Source organism: Dama dama, chromosome 14 (assembly GCF_033118175.1).
Source record: "Dama dama isolate Ldn47 chromosome 14, ASM3311817v1, whole genome shotgun sequence".
Lineage (NCBI taxonomy): Eukaryota > Metazoa > Chordata > Mammalia > Artiodactyla > Cervidae > Dama > Dama dama.
Window position 1 is genome coordinate 28,421,988 of NC_083694.1, and position 20,105 is coordinate 28,442,092.

A 20,105-nucleotide genomic window follows, 5' to 3' on the forward strand; every position below is an offset into this window, starting at 1 on the left:
TGGAGTAGGGCTCAGTGGCACGTGTGGTGTACCCTGTATGGAGTTAGTCGACAATGTAACGATCCTGGTCGACCCTGGGACAGGCCTTAGAGGGTGAGAATGTGGGTCCCAGGGGCGAGAATTCCCTCTCGGCTGACGCTTTCAGCCTTTACCCGCGCTGGGCGATTTTGCGTTCTGAATTCCGTAGCGGCGAGGTGGAAGGACGTCCCGGCAGAGAACTGTCGTGGCTTGTATGATTTCCATCCTCAGCTGGAGTCCGATGTGGGATTTGTAAAATCGTCCTCGCGCTTGTACAAGTCCCGCTCCGAGCCCAAGCGGTACGTAACCAGTCCGAGATTGGCTGAGACCATGGTGCGCATGCTGCGGGGAAAACGAAAAGCTGGCCAGCTAATCCTGGAGTGCAATCCAGGTGAGTCCCTCTCGGACTGCATTTTCGCGTCTGCGTACTGTCAGAAGTATGACCTCTTCGTTTAAGGAACTTTTATGGCCTGTGTGAATCCTGACTTCACATATTTCTGTATCAGTTTGCACTTTACAAAATATTTTGATAAAACATGCTCTTAGATTTCACTATCTTCCTAAAAGAACTTTTCATCTTACTCTTTAGTGCATTTTCCATGGACCGTAGCAGGATGCTGGGAATGCAAGATTTATAGACTTATTGAAAAATAATGTCTTTAAAGCACCATTTCCTATCATGAGCAGTCAAGTTCTGTTTAGGTTTCGCAATATCTTTGCTATTAAAATATTCGGATAGTCCATAAGTAAGTGGTAAGCTAGAGGCAACCTTTTTTGTTTTTCTTGAGAAGTAGTGGAACATTGTAATTAAGAGCTCAGGTTTTCCACTCTTTCACGGAATGCTTTCAGAGTCATGTAGCACCACGTACTGGTTGTGATGTTGGAGTAAAGTGACTATCTAATCCCTGGTTTCCTTATATGTAAATAAGGAGTGTAATATCTACTTTGGGGATGTTGTGAGAATTAAAATTAGATCATACAGGTAAAACATCCAATTTCTTTGAATTGAAAAAGATTATGGTGTTTCTTTTGCAAATAAACTTTTCGTTTTTTTAATGTCCTAGGTCCTGGAGTACTGACCCGAGCATTGCTTGAAAGTGGTGCCAGAGTGGTTGCCCTTGAAAGTGACAAAAGTTTTATTCCAGAATTGAAGGTATATTTTTGTTTTTAAAAATAATTTATTGTTCAGTCAGCTACATTCCAGTGTTTTAGGGAAGTAAAATTAAGCACACAGATTATTTTTAAAAAATCACTCTTACAGGCTATGCCATGAATATCTCCTTACCCTCAGTGGATGGAACAAAGTAGGTATCAATGATTGCTGAATGATTGAAAGATAGGATTCAAACTTTTGTTTGCTAGTTTTAGCTCTGCTACACATGGGTGACTTTGAATAAAATGTATAACTGGTGTCTCTAGGCTTGTTTCCTCATCACTAGTGGACTGTCCTGTGCCTCTTCTTTCCTAGAACGGGCTTGGAAGGGAGCTTAGAATCTAGTTGCTAATATTAGGTTAATGGTCGGACTATGCTAATCCTGGACTTAAGGACTCAGAGGCAAGAGAAGTTCGATGTATTCTTATAAAACTGCATGGAGTAAAGGTATTATCCAAATGGATTTTTTAGTGAACTCGGCTTCGTGTATGGCTGACAAGTTCAGTAAACGGTAAAGTGGAAATTCCTGGCCTCATTGACAGCCTCTTTTTCTTTCTTTCTTTCCTTTCCTTCCTTCTTTTATAAATCATTTGATTCAATTCAGGAAAATAAAACCATACAATACATTAGATGGCTGTTTTTCTACAACTGAAAAAAATCAAGATTATAATAAGGTTATTTAATTGATGTTAAATCTGCTGAAATTCCAAAAACATGACGAGAAAAAGAACACAGAAAATTGTTCAGAGATTCAAGGTCTTGACTGTGATTTAGTAAACAAAGCCATCTGTAATTTCAACCTGGAAATTAAAAACAAGATAACTTTTATTTTGGTACTTAGAAGGGTGCCTACTTTTGAAGATTAACCTACATGTTCAGAGTTTTGCCAAGAGAAGGCACTGGTCATAGCAAACACCCTCTTCCAACAACACAAGAGAAGTCTCTACACATGAACACCACCAGGTGGTCAATACTGAAATCAGATTGATTATATTCTTTGCAGCCAAAGATGGAGAAGCTCTATATAGTCAGCAAGAACAAGACCAGGAGCTGACTGTGGCTCAGATCATGAACTCCTTATTGCAAAATTCAAACTTAAGTTGAAGAAAGTAGGTGAAATCACTAGATCATACAGGTATGAACTAAATCAAATCCCTTATGATTATACAGTGGGAGTGACAGATTAAAGGGATTAGATCTGATAGACAGAGTGCCTGAAGAACTATGAATGGAGGCATGACATTGAACAGGAGACAGTGATCAAGACCATCCCCAAGAAAAAGAAATGCAAAAAGGCAAAATGGCTGTCTGAGAAGGCCTTACAAATAGCTGAGAAAAGAAGAGAAGGTAAAGGCAAAGGAGAAAAGGAAAGATATACCCTTTTGAATGACTGAAGTGAAGTGAACTATAGATGTCATTAATATGTCCTGTTTACAGTTTGTTATCCTGTAACACAGTGGTTGATTTTCTATAAGATCAAAGTAACAGTCTCAAAATAATTGAATCAATGAAAAAAGGATAATTAGGGTTTGGAGAATTCCTCACACACAGTATTTCTTGAGAGAATGTAAGACTACTATTGAAAATGTTTCTGAAACTGTTAATATAAGCTCAAAATTTAAATGTCTTAACTCTTCATTCGCACCTCCTCTTAGCAATAACTTGAGCTCAGCCTTTAACTCATTATAAAGTGCAGCCAAAAATGGAGAGGCTCCGTACAGTCAGCAAAAAGAAAACCAGGAGCTGACTGTGGCTCAGATCATGAACTCCTTATTGCCAAATTCAGACTTAATTGAAGAAACTAAGGAAAATCACTAGACCATTCAGATATGGCCTAAATCAGATCCCTTAGACTATACAGAGGAAGTGACAAATAGATTCAAGGGATTAGATCTGATAGAGTGCCTGAAGAACTATGGATGGAGGTTTGTGACATTCTGCAGGAGGCAGTGATCAAGACCATCCCCAAGAAAAATAAATGTAAAAAAGCAAAATGGTTGTCTCGGGAGGCCTTACAAATAGCTGTGAGAAGAAGAAAAGTGAAGGCAAAGGAGAAAAGGAAAGATATACCTATTTGAATGCAGAGTTCCAAAGAATAGCAAGAAGAGATAGGAAAGCCTTCCTAAATGATCAATGCAAAGAAATAGAGGGAAATAATAGAATGGGAAAGACTAGAGATCTCTTCAAGAAAATTAGAGATACCAAGGGAACATTTCATTTAAGATGGGGACATTAAAGGACAGAAATGGTACAGACCTAACAGAAGCAGAAGATATTAAGAAGAGGTGGCAAGAGTGCACAGAACTATACAAAAAAGATCTTTATGACCCAGATAACCACAATGGTGTGATCACTCATCTAGAGCCAGACATCGTGGAATGCGAAGTCAAGTGGGCTTTACGAAGCATCACTACGAACAAAGCTAGTGGAGGTGATGGAGTTCCAGTTGAGCTGTTTCAAATCCTAAAAGATGATGTGGTGAAAGTGCTGTACTCAATGTGCCAGCAAATTTGGAAAACTCAGCAGTGGCCACAGGACTGGAAAAGATCCATTTTCATCCCAACCCCAAAGAAAGGCAATGCCAAAGAATGCTCAAACTACCACACAGTTGCACTCATCTCACACGCTAGTAAAGTAATGCTCAAAATTCTCCAAGCCAGGCTTCAACAATACATGAACCGTGAACTTCCAGATGTTCAAACTGGATTTAGAAAAGCCAGAGGAACCAGAGTTCAAATTGCCAATATCCGTTGGATCATCAGAAAGGCAAGAGAGTTGCAGAAAAACATCTGCTTTATTGACTATGCCAAAGCCTTTGACTGTGTGGATCACAACAAACTGTGGAAAATTCTTAGAGATAGGAATTCCAGACCACCTGACCTGCCTCTTTGGAAGTCTGTATGCAGGTCAGGAAGCATCAGTTAGAACTGGACATAGAACAACAGACTGATTCCAAATTGGGAAAGAAGTATGTCAAGGCTGTATAGTGTCACCCTGCTTATTTAACTTACATGCAGAGTACTTCATGAGAAACGCTGGGCTGGATGAAGCACAGGCTGGAATCAAGTTTGCTGGGAGAAATATCAGTAACCTCAGATATGCAGATGACACCACCTTTATGGCAGAAAATGAAGAATTAAAGAGCCCCTTGATGAAAGAGGAGAGTGAAAAAGTTGGCTTAAAACTCAACATTCAGAAAACTAAGATCATGGCATCTGGTCCCATCACTTCATGGGAAATAGATGGGGAAACAGTGATAGATTTTTTCTTTTTGAGCTCCCAAATCACTGCAGATGGTGACTGCAGCCAAGAAATTAAAAGATGCTTGCTCCTTGGAAGAAAAGTTATGACCAACCTAGACAGCATCTTAAAAAGCAAAGACATTTATTTGCCAACAAAGGTCCGCCTTGTCAAAGCTATGGTTTTTCCAGTAGTCATGTGTGGATTTGAGAGTTTGGCTATAAAAAATGCTGAGCGCCAAAGAATTGATGCTTTTGAATTATGTGTTGGAGAAGACTCTTGAGAGTCCCTTGGACTGCAAGGAGATCCAACTAGTCCATCCTAAAGGAAGTCAGTCCTGAATATTCATTGGAAGGACCGATGCTGAAGCTGAAACTCCAATTTTGGCCACCTGATTTGAAGAACTGACTCACTAGAAAAGACCCTGGTGCTGGGAAAGATTGAAGGCAGGAGGAGGAGGGAAAGACAGAGGATGAGCTGGTTGGATGGCATCACTGATTCAATGGACATCAGTTTGAGTAAACTCATGTACATATCCGTACATGACTACAGCAAAAATGATGGACAGAGAGCCCTGGTGTGCTACAGTCCAAGGGGTCGCAAAGAGTTGGACATGACTGAGCAACTGAACTGAACTGAACTGAAAGTGAAGAGCCATTCCAAGTTTTGTGTGAAATCATATATATGTCCCAGAATAAAAGAGAAGTAATTAAATAGAACCTTTGCAACCCTAAATCAGGGCCTTAAGTGGTGCTCTTAGCAAGCAGTGCTTCCAGCCACCTGAAGGCTCCCCATTGTACTAAAAACTAAAAGGATTTTCAAGGTTAATGCTTGACTCAGCATGTTTACCTAAGTTTAAAATCCTTCTCTCCCTTAGTCTACTTCCCTGATAAAATTCTTCAGATTCCACATTAACAGTGTTTCAAACAGTAAGTTTGTTTTCCTATTTGGATGTGCTAGAGATACACATGTTGCAAAGTGTGTTCTATAACGATAAATTGTCACAACTTTTGTAAATCAACTATAGTTATGGTTTTTTTTTTCCTAATAGATCGAGCTATATCTCATTTGAATTTTGAAGACTATTGTTGCAGAAATAGCTGTGTGTATTCAGTAGAAGAGACATCATCTTTTGTGGTGGTTGTTCAGTCGCTCAGTTGTGTTCAACTCTTTGCGACCCCATGGACTGCAACTCGCCGGGCTTCTCTGTCTCCCAGAGTTTGATCAAACTGTTGTCCATTGAGGCAGTGGTGTCATCCAACCATCTCATCCTCTGTCTCCCCCTTCTCCTCCTTCCCTCAGTCTTTCCCAGCATCAGGGTCCATTGAGTCGGCTCTTCACAATAGGTGGCCAGGGTATTGCAGCTTCAGCTTCAACATCAGTCCTTCCAATGAGTATTCAGGGTTGATTTCGTTTAGGATTCACTGGTTTGATCTCCTTGCAGTCCAAGGGACTCTCAAGAGTGTTCTCCAGTACCGCACTTCGAAAGCATCAATTCTTCAGTGCTTAGCCTTCTTTATAGGCCAATTCTCATATCCGTACATGACTACAGCAAAAACGATAGCTTTGACTAGATGGATTTTGTCAGCAAAGTGATGTCTCTGCTTTTTAATATGCTGTCTAGGTTGGTAATAGCTTTTCTTCCAAGGAACAGTTGTCTTTTATTTTTATGGTTGCAGTCATAGTCCACAGTGATTTTGGAGCCCAAGAAAATAAAGTCTGCCACTGTTTCCATTGTTTCCCCATCTCTTTGCCATGAAGTGATGGGACTGGATGCACTCTCCTCTCTCACTTTCATCAAGAGGCTCTTCAGTTCCTCTTGACTATCTGCTGTAAGGGTGGTATCATCTACATATCTGAGGTTATTAATATTTCTCCCAGCAATCTTGATTCCAGCTTGCACTTCATCCATACCAGCATTTTGCTTGATACACTCTGCGTCGAAGTTAAATAAGCAGGGTGTCAATATACAGCCTTGAAGTACTCCTTTCCCAATTTGGAAACAGTCTGTTGTTCCATGTCTGCTTCTAACTGTTGCTTTCTGACCTGCATATAGATTTCTCAGGAGGCAGGCCAGGTGGTCTGGTAGCCCCGTCTCTTTTAAGAATTTTCCACATTTTGTTGTGATCCACACAGTCAAAGGGTTTAGTGTAGTCAATGAAGCAGAAGTAGATGTTTTTCTGGAATATCCTTACCTTTTCTATGATTCAACAAATCCTGGCAGTTTGATCTCTGGTTCCTCTGCCTTTTCTAAATCCGGCTTGAACGTCTGGAAATTCTCGTTTCACGTACTGTTGAAGCCTTGATGGAAGAATTTTGAGCATTACCTTGCTAATATGTGAAATGAGTGCAATTTTGTGGTAGTTTGAACATTCTTTGGCATTGCCCTTCTTTGGTATTGGAATGAAAACTGACCTTTTCCAGTCCTGTGGCCACTGCTGAGTTTTCCAAATTTGCTGGCATATTGAGTGCAGCACTTTTAACAGCATCATCTTGTAGGATTTGAAATAGCTCAGCTGGAATTCCATCACCTCCACTTGGTTTGTTCATAGTAGTGCTTCCAAAGGCCCACTCCCTAAGGCTTTTGTGGTAAACTGTGTCTTATTTCATCTCATTTATGTCTTCAGCCTGTACTTCAGTATCCAGGTCTACAACTTCCTACCTGCATCTCCACTTAATTCATGTAATAGGTGTGTCAAAATTATTATGACCAAAAATATATTGTTTCCATTCCCAACTCTGTTCCTTTCCCTATCACTAGTTTTTTTAAGGGTCCTCTTGAAAGTAATCATCAAATACTAAATTTAGAAATAGAGTCATATTTATAGGTTGAATTCAAACAGTTAAGATAGCTTAGTAGTTTTTTTTTTTTTTTGACTTATAACTTTAAATTGCAGATTCACTGAAACCTTGATAAATACCTGTGGAATTTTCTGTGCATGAGAACCTCAGTGTGCACATCAAAACCTTGCTTTCTTCTATTTGATTTTTAGTAATTTCGAATTAAGTTTGTAGAGTCTGTAACTAATACTTCGTTTCACTAGTAAGTTCTCAAGCACTGCCAGGTGAAAAACATATGGGCAGTAAAAAAATTGAGATGTATTTTATGTCTTCTGGCAGGCAGGGAGCTTTCCTTCTGTTGCTGGCTGTGACTTTAGGAAAAATAAAGGAAAAATTAACAAGAAATTAGTGAGTGCCCTACAGAATGAGCTAAGTTTGGTGAAGGACTGACTGAACTGTTCTGGGGGAAAAAAGGAATACTCCCTTGATCTATCTAGAAATACTGTCTTGAATCTTTAACTTTAATATTTTTATTGTTATTTTATGTTATAAAGCATCTTGCCATTTTTAAACACTAAAATTTCTAAACAATTTCTGTCTCTCTCTAGTCCTTAAGAGACAGTGTGAATGGAAGACTAGAAGTGATCTATTGTGACTTCTTTAAACTGGACCCTAGAAGTCATGGCACAGTGACACCGCCCGTTATGACTTCAGATATGCTTTTTCAGTATTTGGGAATGAAAGCACATCCTTGGAAAAAAGGTGATTTTTGTCTTTCAGTAAAGAAGTATCTTATAATTTGTCAGCTTTCTTTAGCCATATACCAGGTTTGTTGAGATTTGTGTAAATATTTACATAGTACAGTTTATGGGCAGTTGCTCTTAAATTGATTATGGCTTTCCCTCACCTAGATTCAGTCAAAGCAGTTTTGTAGTGGCTAAGTTCTAGGTCACAAAATGATGCTAAGGCTTAGTTATCATTGAAGTAACTTTAAAATAATATAGTTTGTTAACCTAATTTGACTCAGTAAAGTATACGCATAGGAAAAAAATGTTAAGAATTTATTTAAATACTTTCGCTTGTGTTCTTAACAGGTTTCCCTTTAAAAGTAGTTGGGATCTTACCAATTAAAACTGAGAGAAACACACTTTGGAAAATTTTACATGACCTGTATTCCTGTTCTTCTGTATATAAATATGGACGAGCAGAACTAAATTTGTTTATGTCTGAAAAGGAATGCCGGGTAGGTTGTTACAAGTACCTGATTAGTTTTTTGTTTTGAAAGAGTGCTGTGATTTTTATCAGATTAGTCTTAATCTGCGTGATTTTAATTTGGTCTCATGACATTTGAAAGTACCAAGGTTGTTTTAAATTTCTGTAGAGCACTCCTTTATTTTTTAAAAGGTTTTTTGTGTGATAAAATATATGTAACTGAAGTTTACCATTGTAACTATTTTTAAGTGTACAGTTGCATGGCAGTAAGTACATTCATGTGTGGTACAGCTATTACTAGCATCCATCTCTTCACAGAACTTTTTCATCATTCCATTCTAAAACTGTGTACCCACTAAACAACTAATTCCCCTTCCCCCATCTCCTGGACCCCTAGTAACTGTTGTTTTATTTTCTGCCTCTGTGAATTTGACTAGTTTGTGTTTCTCATGTAAATGGAATCGTACAGTATTCCACTTTGTGCCTGGCTTATTTCACTTAACCATACTGTCTTTTTAGGGTTCATCCAAATTGTCGCATGTGTCAGAATGTCATTCCTTGTTAAGGCTGAATAATAACTCTGTAGTATATTTACACCACCCCACCATCTTTCATTTATCCATTTTTATCAATGGATATAATTGACATGTAGCACTGTATAAGTGTAAAGTATATGTATAATGTTTGGATTTATTAGTTCAGTCACTCAGTTGTGTCCGACTCTTTGCGACCCCATGAATCACAGCACACCAGGCCTCCCTGTCCATCACCAACTCCCAGAGTTTACTCAAACTCATGTCCATCAAGTCAGTGATGCCATCCAGCCATCTCATCCTCTGTCATCCCCTTCTCCTCCTGCCCCCAATCCCTCCCAGCATCAGGGTCTTTTCCAGTGAGTCAACTCTTCCCATGAGGTGGCCAAAGTATTGGAGTTTCAGCTTCAGCATCAGTCCTTCCAGTGAACACCCAGGACTGATCTCCTTTAGGATGAACTGATTGGATCTCCGTGCAGTCCAAGGGACTCTCAAGAGTCTTTTCCAACACCACAGTTCAAAAGCATCAGTTCTTCAGCACTCAGCTTTCTTCACAGTCTAACTCTCACATCCAAACATGACCATTGGAAAAATCATAGCCTTGACCAGACGGACCTTTGTTGGCAAAGTAATGTCTCTGCTTGTTAATATGCTATCTAGGTTGCTCATAACTTTCCTTCCAAGGAGTAAGCATCTTTTAATTTCATGGCTGCAATCACCATCTGCAGTGATTTTGGAGTCCCCCCAAATAAAGATTTTGACTTATATACATAATGAAATGATGGTCATAATAAGTTTGGTAAGAATCCATCATCTCATACAGACAGAAACTTAAAAAAAAATACTTTTCCTTGTGAAGAGAACTCTTAGGGTGTATTAATTTGTTTCTTGAAGTATAATTGATCTAAACACTACGTTAGTTCCTGATATATAACATGGTGATTTAAAATGTTTATGTATTAGAAAATGATCACCATGGTAAGTCTAGTTAGCATCTGTCATCACACAGAGATGTATTATTATTGACTATGTTTCCCAGACTGTACCTTTCATCCTTCTGATTCATTTATATTGTAACTGAGAGTGTAACCCTGCTAATTTCTTTTACCTATTTCATTTATTCCCACATCCCCTCACCTCTGGCAACCTTCCATTCTATCTGTAATTCTGTTTCTGTTTTATGTTTGTTATTTGCTTTTTAGATTCCACACGTGAATAAAATTATACAGTATTTGTCTCTCTCTGTCTGACTTGTTTGACATAGCTTAATACTCTGTAGATCCATCCTTTGTTGTCAAAAATGACAGGAGATCATTCATTCTCTTTTAATGCTGAGTTATATTTTGTGTGTCTGTGTGTAATATGTATATATGTGTCTATATATACATACATATTTTTAAAGAACATATCCATCTTTATTCATCTTCTTTACCCATTGAACTATCAGTGGTCACTTAGATTATATTTCTTTCTTGGCTGTTGTGAATGATGCTGTAGTGAACACACAGTTGTAGACTTTTTATTCTCTGAAATAGGGCCTCCTATAGTCCTTGAAAGTTATGTTTCTTTGCTGCTCAGAATGCTTCATGTTATTCATGTTTTAATCCAAGATAACTGGAAATGCTTATTTGTTTAAGAGCTACAGATAGGGATGGGGATTGTGGGGGACCAGGGGCCAGATAGGAAAAGATGATTTGCTCACCCAAATGCAAATAGTAAGTAAATGGTGACTGTCCCTGGAAAGAGACGAACTTCCCAGACGGCTCAGTGGTAAAGAATCCACCTGCCAATGCAAGAGCCACAGGAGACGAGAATTCAATCCCTGGGCAGGAACATCCCCTGGAGTAGGAAATGGTCAGCCCACTCCAGTGTTCTTGCCAGGATGATTCCATGCGCAGTGGAGTCTGGTACACTACGTTCAGTCCATATGTAGCCCATCAGGCTCACATGTTAAATGGACATCATGACATATTTCAGTATGAAAGTTTAAGGAGACTTTTACTTGAAATGGTTAAGATTTTGCATTTAATTATAATTTTCTTTCATTTCTAGACACTATAAGATATTACTATTACCATTTATAGATACTATTAAGATCTGACAGTTGATTTTGGTGTATTTTCCTTTTACTAGAAACTAACGGCAAATCCCCAAACTCCAGGCTTGTATCAATCATTAAGTGTGCTCGGTCAAATAGCTTGTGGGATTAAGGTCCTGTGTACGGTGAGTAAAATCCTTCTAAATTTCAACACAGAGCTTCATTGTTTTTCAAAGAGGCTGCATTTCCATAAGCAGTAAATGAAGAAAAATTAAATTTCTTTTTTCCCAAGTATTTAAAATAATAGAGCACTGTGGTGATGTTTTGTGTCACAAATATGTATTTCCTTGTAAAAGTTTTTATTGTTTTACAGTGGCGATTTTACCTTTTTTAAAATTTGATAGCTAATAGTTAATTACAAAAATTTTTTCCCTTCTAGCTAAACATTTTTCTTGTTTTTAATGGCTATTTAATATCTCATTATAGAGTATTCTCCTTTTTAGTTTATTTTCTTAGGCAAGATCCGAGCTATCAAATAGAGACATAATACAAACCACATATGTAATTTTACATTTTTAAACAGTACCGTTATGAAAAGTAAAAAAAGGTTATTGTATAATTTGCATTCTTCTTTGTGTACTAAAAATCCAGTGTATATTTTACACTTAAAATCAATTCAGACTGGACACATTTTATGTGTTCAGGAGCTACATGTGACTTGTGGCTACCATTTTGTGTGTGTGTGTGTGTGTGTCTGGCATTTTTAATAGAGGCCTAAAATATAAGAAAAAAATGATAAATACCATTTCTTTCATAGCATAATTTGCCCATTCTGTTTTTTATTATGGTAGATTATCCATCAAGCTATTGTTAGAAGGAATGTGTTTGTGAATATTTTATGAACCCTTGTTCTTCCAAAGATATATTTCTTTAATTTTAAAGTCGTGTACAGTGTTTCTCCACGTAGTCTCTTCATTGCTTTTGTCCAGGATCACCTTGAGATCTTCAGTACATACTTGGTCGTTAGAATGTAATCTCATTTGATTTTAGCTTTTGTTCCGATTTTGGTTTTTCCCTCCAAAACATACCAGGTTCTTAGTTTGGATCTCTCTGTACCCTGTCTTGTTTCTATCATGCTGTCATCCTTTTTCTGTATTCCTAGAAATTTTTTTCGCCTTTGACCTTCATAGCACTGACCCTGCTTTCTGCCCATACCACATAATGCAATCTTGGTGCTGTAGTTCTTGGTTTCCCTAAAATCCTCTCTTAACCCCACTGATCTCTTTTCATTCTGTTGGCTTTTCATCTCAGCTCTTCTCTCCTCCTGACTTTTGTTTAGTTTCTTCATAGAGGCCCTCAGAGGACTTCACCTTTCAGGATAGTTTTATTTTTTTTTTTGCAGTATTTATTTTCAAAAGCCCCATGTTGACTTTTGCATTTATTAACCTCCAGAAAGGACAAGTTATTCCAGACCCAGCATTTTAAACAGTTTTCCATTACAGTAATATGTCTGCTACTGGAGGGTCCATTGTTAAACCCAGTTCCCAAGGCCTTCTAGGTTTTCCTCTCCTGTGGGTTTGGTATATAGAAGTGAGGTCTCCTCTGTGCCCACTGCAGAGCCCTCACCTACTGTGGATAGACCAGGTGTGGGAGTATGCTGTGACTGCCTGCTGCTTGTGCTGTTGTTCTGTCTTCCTCCTCTTCACGATATTCGAGAAATTGCTGGGAATTTCACAGAGGGGCAACAATTGCATTTTTCATTCTATGTCAGCAGCAACTGCAATTAGTAATAAATTATCATTTTTCACAGTAGCCTTTCAAGCCTTACACCCGCTATTATGTCTTAGTCTTTTAAGTCTGTGTCAAATGCTGTTCTTTTGGAATTAAATGTGTGTGTGTGTGTGTGTGTGTGTGTGTGTGTGTATGAAAGTGAAAGTTGCTCAGTCATGTCCAACTCTTGCAACCCCATGAAGCCTGCCAGACTCTTCTGTCCATGGAATTCTCCAGGCAAGAATACTGGAGTGGGTTGCCATTTCCTTCTCCAGGGGATTTTTCTGACATAGAGATCGAACCCAGGTCTCCTGCATTGCAGACTGATTCTCTACCATCTGAGCCACCAGGGAAGCCAAATATGTGTTTAATGTATGTACACATATTAAGTACATTCTTGTATATATATACATACACACATACATCACACACACACACACAATTTTTCAGTGGGGTCATCTTTTAAAATTGCTTCACATACAAAATTGTTTGTCCCAAAGTTAGATACAAAGAAGTAAATGATTCTTTTAAAAATTGACATAGTTTGTCTCCTTACATGTCCCAGCATATTCGTATCAGTGACTTTTCCACTAAAGTAGGACAGAAACATCCTCAGTATTGATCTGATAGCCCCTAAACTGATTGTGCCTATAATAGAGAAGTGCTTGCTAACTTAAGAATATATTTACATAATTATATTAAGGGCAACCGTATTTATCTAAGCAAGTAATAGAGTTACCAGTATTGGGATAGACCTTTGACCCTCCTTTTATCTAAAAAAAAAACAGAGAAGAAAAATGTGTATGATTTAACTGTCACATATTTTTCTTAAATTCAGTTAGACTTGGCTTTAATTCATTCTGCTGTATAGGCAAGCCATTTTTTAAGGCAGTAATGATGTGTGGCACTTTGTCCAAAAAGAAATGAAAGAAGTTTCTTTTTTTTAAATTTATCTTCCCTCAAGGAGCCTTCCTCATCATTTGACATGTATACCATCAAGGGACAGCTGGAAAGGCAAAGGCATAGGGTAAGAATGAATGAATACCTTTTCTTTTCTTCCTCTAAATGTAACATTCTTTGTTTTCTTTTGCATTATCTGGTATTCTGTATTTACTGAAATTTTTAATTTTAGAATATCTAGAACTTTATAAAAAATATATCTTATTGCTTTTAATATATATTCAAATTATTTTGGAAAAGAGTTGTATTTTTCAGCTATTTATACAGTGAATGCCAGCATAATAATAGGCTTAAACCCAGATTCTGTCTTCTCTTTTTAATTTTTGGATTGAAGATATATCTCAAATTTGGAAAATATGGTTATTTTAATATTCATCTAATTTGATAAACTAAAAACAAGATTTTATTTTTTCCCTTTATAACAAACCAAAGTGATGATATTATAAGGTGATTTTCCATTTAGAGTATATAGAGCTGCTTATAACAATTTTTGGGCTCAATTCAGAAGTTCCACTTGGGGATTAAAATGCTAATGATGCCCTAATCTCAGTGTATTAGCTCAGTCTGACATTCCCAATCGCTTCCTACTTTTTTTTCCCTCACTCTTGCCACTAAAGGAAAAAAGGAAAATTTTCAATTTTTACATAATCCTTATTTCAGAGTAACCAGCGATCATTGTAATTTTAGTTGTATTTCCCTGTCTATAAACATAATTTATGTAGCCTCACAAAATAGGAGTGCATTTTGGCTTGGCACTGCTAGGTATTTATCCATATGACCTGAAAATGAGTAAGTCCCCTACATGTAATACACTTTCTCATTTTCTCAATGAGAGTGTCAAAAGGTAAAATATTTTTTTGGCTAATATATTTGTTTAAGCTTTTAGAGATGAAGATGAAATAACCAAATGTTACATTTCATGAGAAATTTTTATTCAGATATTTCACGTGTGTCTTAGATGTTGGTGTGTTCATAATTGTTAAGAAGCTCTTTTAGATATTTAACAGATTTTCTAAAGCACATGATCTTCATTATCCACATGGTTTGAGGTTTCCACTTTTTTGAAGCCATGTTTTTGTGTTGTTCCTGGAAATTTTTTCCTAAGCTATTAAATACAAATAGCTCTTTGTTGACATCAGGGAAGTTTTTTTTCTTCCTTATTTATCAAATGAACCAATATCTGTAACTCCAGATCTATATACAAGGTGCTTTAAAGTCACCTTCAAAAACTTGTTAACGCTTTCAATTGTAGGGTTTTCCCCTCCCTAGTTAATAATTGCTAAATATTTTAAAATTTTACTGCCTTGCTTTTTTATTAACTTATTCAGCTACAAGAATTCAAAAGTAGAAACCAAAGCTGATTGAAATTTTCTTTTTTGGCCATCGTGTCTTCCACAAATAGTATTTTTGTTTACATATGTGTATGTGTACATTTATTTTTATAAAGAAAGGGATTGTTGTTTAGTTGCTAAGTCATGTCTGACTCTTTTGCGACTCCATGGACCGTAGCCCACCAGGCTCCTCTGTCCATGGGATTTCCCAGGCAAGAATACTGGAGTGGGCTGCCATTTCCTTCTCTGGGGGATTTTCCAGACCAAGGGATCAAACCCATGTCTCCTGCTTGACAGGTGGATTCTTTACCACTGAGCCACCTGGGCAGCCCAAATAAGAGATTACTAGCTAATATGTGAGATTTCCTAAGAACTCAAACATAAGGCTCCCTCTGCTCTGAGGAATTAATTTTAGGGGGGGAGAAACAGCTTAACGTTACATCAAGTCATATACAGTTTTTATTTTAATCTGTACAACACTATATACTAAAGCAGGTTGGCAAACCTTTTGTGTAAAAGAGAGTAAATATTTTACTCTGCAGGCCACATACAGTCTATCCTTTGTGGGTTTGTTGTTGTTGTTGTTATTTGTTTTCTAAGAATCCTTTATATATGTAAAAACCATTTGTAGTTCCGTAGTATACAAAAACAGGCAGGTGATGCTTGCTAACCCTATATTTTTTTAAACCAAATAAAAATTACAAGGCAGTAATTTTTTTATGTTTAGTATTTGCTGTTATGCCTCAAATACAGAAGAGACTCAGTATATACTAGCATCACATTTAGGATCTCACTTTCCCCTGCTTACAAGTTAATAAGCTGTTACTCTTTCATAGTGCTGGCCAGAGACACATACCCCTGTGTCCCTTGGAAAAATGTGAAATCGCTTGGTTGAGTGGTGTGTATGCAGTGGGTTTGCCTTGCAGCTGAGGAACACAGCTGGGGGCGTCCATCCCTTTTATAGCAAACCTTTTGTCCTGTAGAGGGGCGGTGTCTCATCCCCGAGGAGAATAGCCCAGGTTAAGATCGACTGGGGCCTTGCTTTGTTGGCACATCCAAAAAGAAGCTATAGAGACACTCAGGGTCTGTAATGAGTCTCTCTTCCAAAAGGTAAATTGAATGCATCAGTGAACAGTGTCTTTCACTGGCAATATTTTATGACTAATACGTTTTATTTTCCTTTCTCTGCAGGAATCATTAGAACAAAACCTGTGTTTTATTCAATTGACTCCTCATAGAAATTTATTTTCAGGAACCTTAACACCTTTTAACTATGATGTATTTTTTCACATGTTAAGGCAATGTTTTATGAAACGCAATGCCAAACTAATAGACCACTTACCGTAAGTAAGAATTATACAAGCAGATACAAAAGTAGCAACTTAATGTGAGAATTGTGCTTTCGTGTTAAGAGCTTTGTTTTTTATATCTTTTATGGCTTCATTAACAGTGAGGGACCATGTTTTCACTCATCTATTAATATTGCTTCAAAATACTTCCTTCTTGCTGGTACATATATTGAGGAAAATATATTTTCCACATAATTTTCCAGTTAAGCTCTCCTGAGCTTAGTTTTTTCCCCCCTTTCTTTGAAAAAACAACTAGGGATGCTTAAAATTTGTTTTATCTTTGTCGAGATTAATCTACTTGAAGAACTGGCTCCTTGCCACTGCATTAGTGGTGGCATACCCACCATCTGCCTCTTGTCATTGCCTGTCCTTGGTTCTGTTTCCTAACCAAAGTAGGCACAAATCATTATACCACCCTAGTCCTCCTATGTGGGTCAGACTCTGTATTTCTACCTAAAGCTTTGGAGATCCTATGAACTGCAAGGATGTTTATACCTGTGACCAGGATTCCATTCACAGTCAGAAAAGTATCAGAAATATTTTCCACCAAAACATTTTACTACAGTTCTTTACTTGTTATTGTCAGAGGCTCACTGGTGGTTTCTCGCTAGACCAATACAGAACAAGATAGTGCTTTTTTATTTATAATTATAAATTATAGGTTTATTATCTGCTTCTAGTTTATTCACAGTAATATTTACACAAAAATGTGAAAAATTATTTCCTCTTTGAAAACAGTAATTTCTGCTGTTTGTATACTTGCTGAACTTCTACATAAACCTAAGTGGAGTTAATAATGTTTTTGCAAAGAGAGTTAAAATGTGAAACAGGTGGGCAGAAGAATTTTTTTGAAGGACAAATGTTAAACTAGTGTTTTGCTTAAGAATCACTTAGAACACGTTAAAGCCTAAATCTGCTCTTTTCATTGCAGGCAAGCCATGAAACTTTAGGAATAGACATAGTTAAAGCTATTTATAATATGCAGGCTCTTAAACTGAATATGATTAATTTACATATATTGTTAGACATTTAAAATTGGGCTTAGAAACCACCTCGACAGCATTCACTGCCTGTTTTGTTATAGAAAAGAATTAAGTAGATTTATTTTGTATTTATTTTGCAGTTCATTGAGTCCAATTGATGCAGTGCATATATTGAAGCAAATAAAAAAACATAAAGATGTGAGAATAATAGATATGTACCCTGAAGACTTTCGGCGCCTTTTTGAAACCATAGAATGTTCGAAAGATGATACCTGTAAGTGGTTATATGATGAATTCATGGAGGATACACTCGCATAGTGAAGTGGACTGCTAGGACATTAACTGGAACTGTTTATTATTTTGAAAATTATGACACAAATGAAAAAGAACCGAGTTTGAAAAGCTCACATTCTTTCAGAAGATATCTGTTATTGTTTTGCACAACTAGGCAGATCATTTCTTCTGCCACTGATAATGGTTTATTGGATAAAACAGTGGTTGCTATTTTATTCAAATGAATGAAATGAAAATGTCTGTTAATTGTGGATTTAATCAAATTGAATTTGTTTTGTTTTAATTTCCTGTCTGTTGTAAGCATACTGGTAGTGATAGGGTATTACTAGACGAAATTTAGTTTTAGAAATTCTTTTGGCCTTATATCGTACGCTGTATTTAAATTTTCCATTTTCGCTGTCAATTTTTATATCCTCCTGGGGGAGCAGAAGAGTGTACATAAAGTGGAAAGTAAACTGATTTAATTGGTTTGTTTTACTTCCCAGTTTATTGAATGTATTATCAAGTACTGTACAGTTATTTAAATTTTAATATGGTTTAAACTTTTTTAGAAATTAAAATATTTTAAGTAATAGGATTTTGTGACTTTTGTTTCTGTCTGTTCAAACATAAAACTGACCCTGACTTAACCACTTTAAATTCTGTCTTGTATAGTCAGTGTACTTCAGTGAGTCATTCACTGTGTTATTCAAAAGTTTCATGCATTTTTGTTTCGTCAAGAACATCCGAAGTTAAGTCTTTTACATAAACCTAAATGGAATTAAGAATATCTGTTTTCTTAGCTCTTTGAAGAAGCTTCTAGATTTTACCTGAGGCATATCTAATCTCCTCTGTTAGATTTCTTTGGTGTTATATATAACACTTCATAATACCTAAGACATATTATTAGTAACTCACTGTAAGGCACATTAGTAATAATACTTAGCAAAACCATTTCTTCCTGACTTTCCTGCTATTGTCCTTGGTTTACATTTCAGTCCAGCTAGAAACTCTGAGTCCTTTTTTCTCTTGTAATTCCTATCCTGCTATTACATAATCTGCCTGATCTTTATGTCTTTCAGTCTTCCTTCTCAGTCGTATGCCTTAAGTCTAAATTTCTCCTGAAACTTAACTACTTCTCTCTTATTTTCATTAATCTTGTTTATTACTGCTATATTAATCTTTCTAAAACATTTATTTCACCATAGATTCTTCTAAGGCCTTGGTTTCCTAATGAGTAATAGTGGCATTTATCAGGGTTATTGTCACGCGTGGTGGGGCTTCCCAGGTGGCATTAGTGGTAAAGAACTTGCCTGCCAATGCAGGAGATGTAAGAGATGCGGGTTCAGTCGCTGGGTCAGGAACATCCCTGGAGGAGGGCATGGCAACCCACTCTAGTATTCTTGCTTGGAGAATCCTGTGGACAGAGGAGCCTGGCAAGCTACAATCCATGGGGTCACAGAGTCAGACACGACTGAAGTGACTTAGCAGCATCAGGAGTGGTAGTGGTAAATGATATAATACAGAGTTTGAGAAAAGAAATGAACAGTTATTCACCAAAGATAAAGTAATTAATGAGGCTTAATATGTGGGGATAGTTGCTCATGGTAACAGGTGCCCCAAGAATTTTGAATTAAAGTTAGCCTTGTTGCACAGTAAAAACACAGGGGAGTCAATAGTAACCAAAGCCTCTGGAGAGGTCAGTTAAGTAAAAATTTACAACCAATATAATTATCAATTAGGCCAGTTTCAAATAAATGGCGGAGCCAGAGCCCTGATGGTGGGAGTGTGTGCTTTGTGATAAACTTGGCTGTATAGGGCAAGAAAAAGAAGTCAAGGTATAGGATGGGTCCCTATAGTTCTTAGTTTATTTTTTTTAAGATGAGACATTTAAATAGGTTGTTCAGTTGCTAAGTCGTGTTTGACTTTTTGTGACCCCGTGAGCTGCAACATGCCAGGCTTTCCTGTCCGTCAGTATCTCCTGGAGTTTGCTCAAACTACGTTCATTGAGTCAGTGATGCTATCTAACCATCGTTCTCTGCTGCAGTCTTGCCTTCAGTCTCCCAGCATCAGGGTATTTCCCAATGGGTCAGCTCTTCACATCAGGTGGCCAAAGTATTGGAGCTTCAGCATCAGCTGTTTCAACGAATATTCAGGGTTGATTTCCTTTAGGATTGACTGGTTTGATCTCCTTGCAGTCCAAGGGACTCTCAAGAGTCTTCTCCAGCATCACAATTCAAAAGCATCAATTCTTCAGTGCTCAGCCTTCTTTATGGTCCAATTCTCACATCCATACGTGACTACTGAAAAACCATAGCTTTGACTATAGGGACATTGTTGGAGAAGTGATGTCTCTGCTTTTTAAAATGCTGTCTAGCTTTGTCATAGCTTTCCTTCCAAGAAGCAAGCGTCTTTTAATTCCATGGCTGCAGTCACCATCTGCAGTAATATTAGAGCCCGAGAA

At 37.3% G+C, this 20,105-nt stretch overlaps 1 protein-coding gene across 1 annotated transcript; it reads left to right on the forward strand.

Annotated features, from left to right (window-relative positions):
- The first annotated feature begins 94 nt into the window (after positions 1-94).
- TFB2M (transcription factor B2, mitochondrial) lies at positions 95-18,246 on the forward strand. The gene is made up of 8 exons (XM_061160207.1): positions 95-409; positions 1,083-1,171; positions 7,801-7,954; positions 8,287-8,435; positions 11,071-11,160; positions 13,710-13,772; positions 16,228-16,379; positions 17,509-18,246. The coding sequence occupies exons 1-8, from the start codon at positions 100-102 to the stop codon at positions 17,684-17,686; spliced, it is 1,185 nt and encodes a 394-aa protein (XP_061016190.1). The 5' UTR covers positions 95-99; the 3' UTR covers positions 17,687-18,246.
- Positions 18,247-20,105: the final 1,859 nt, after the last annotated feature.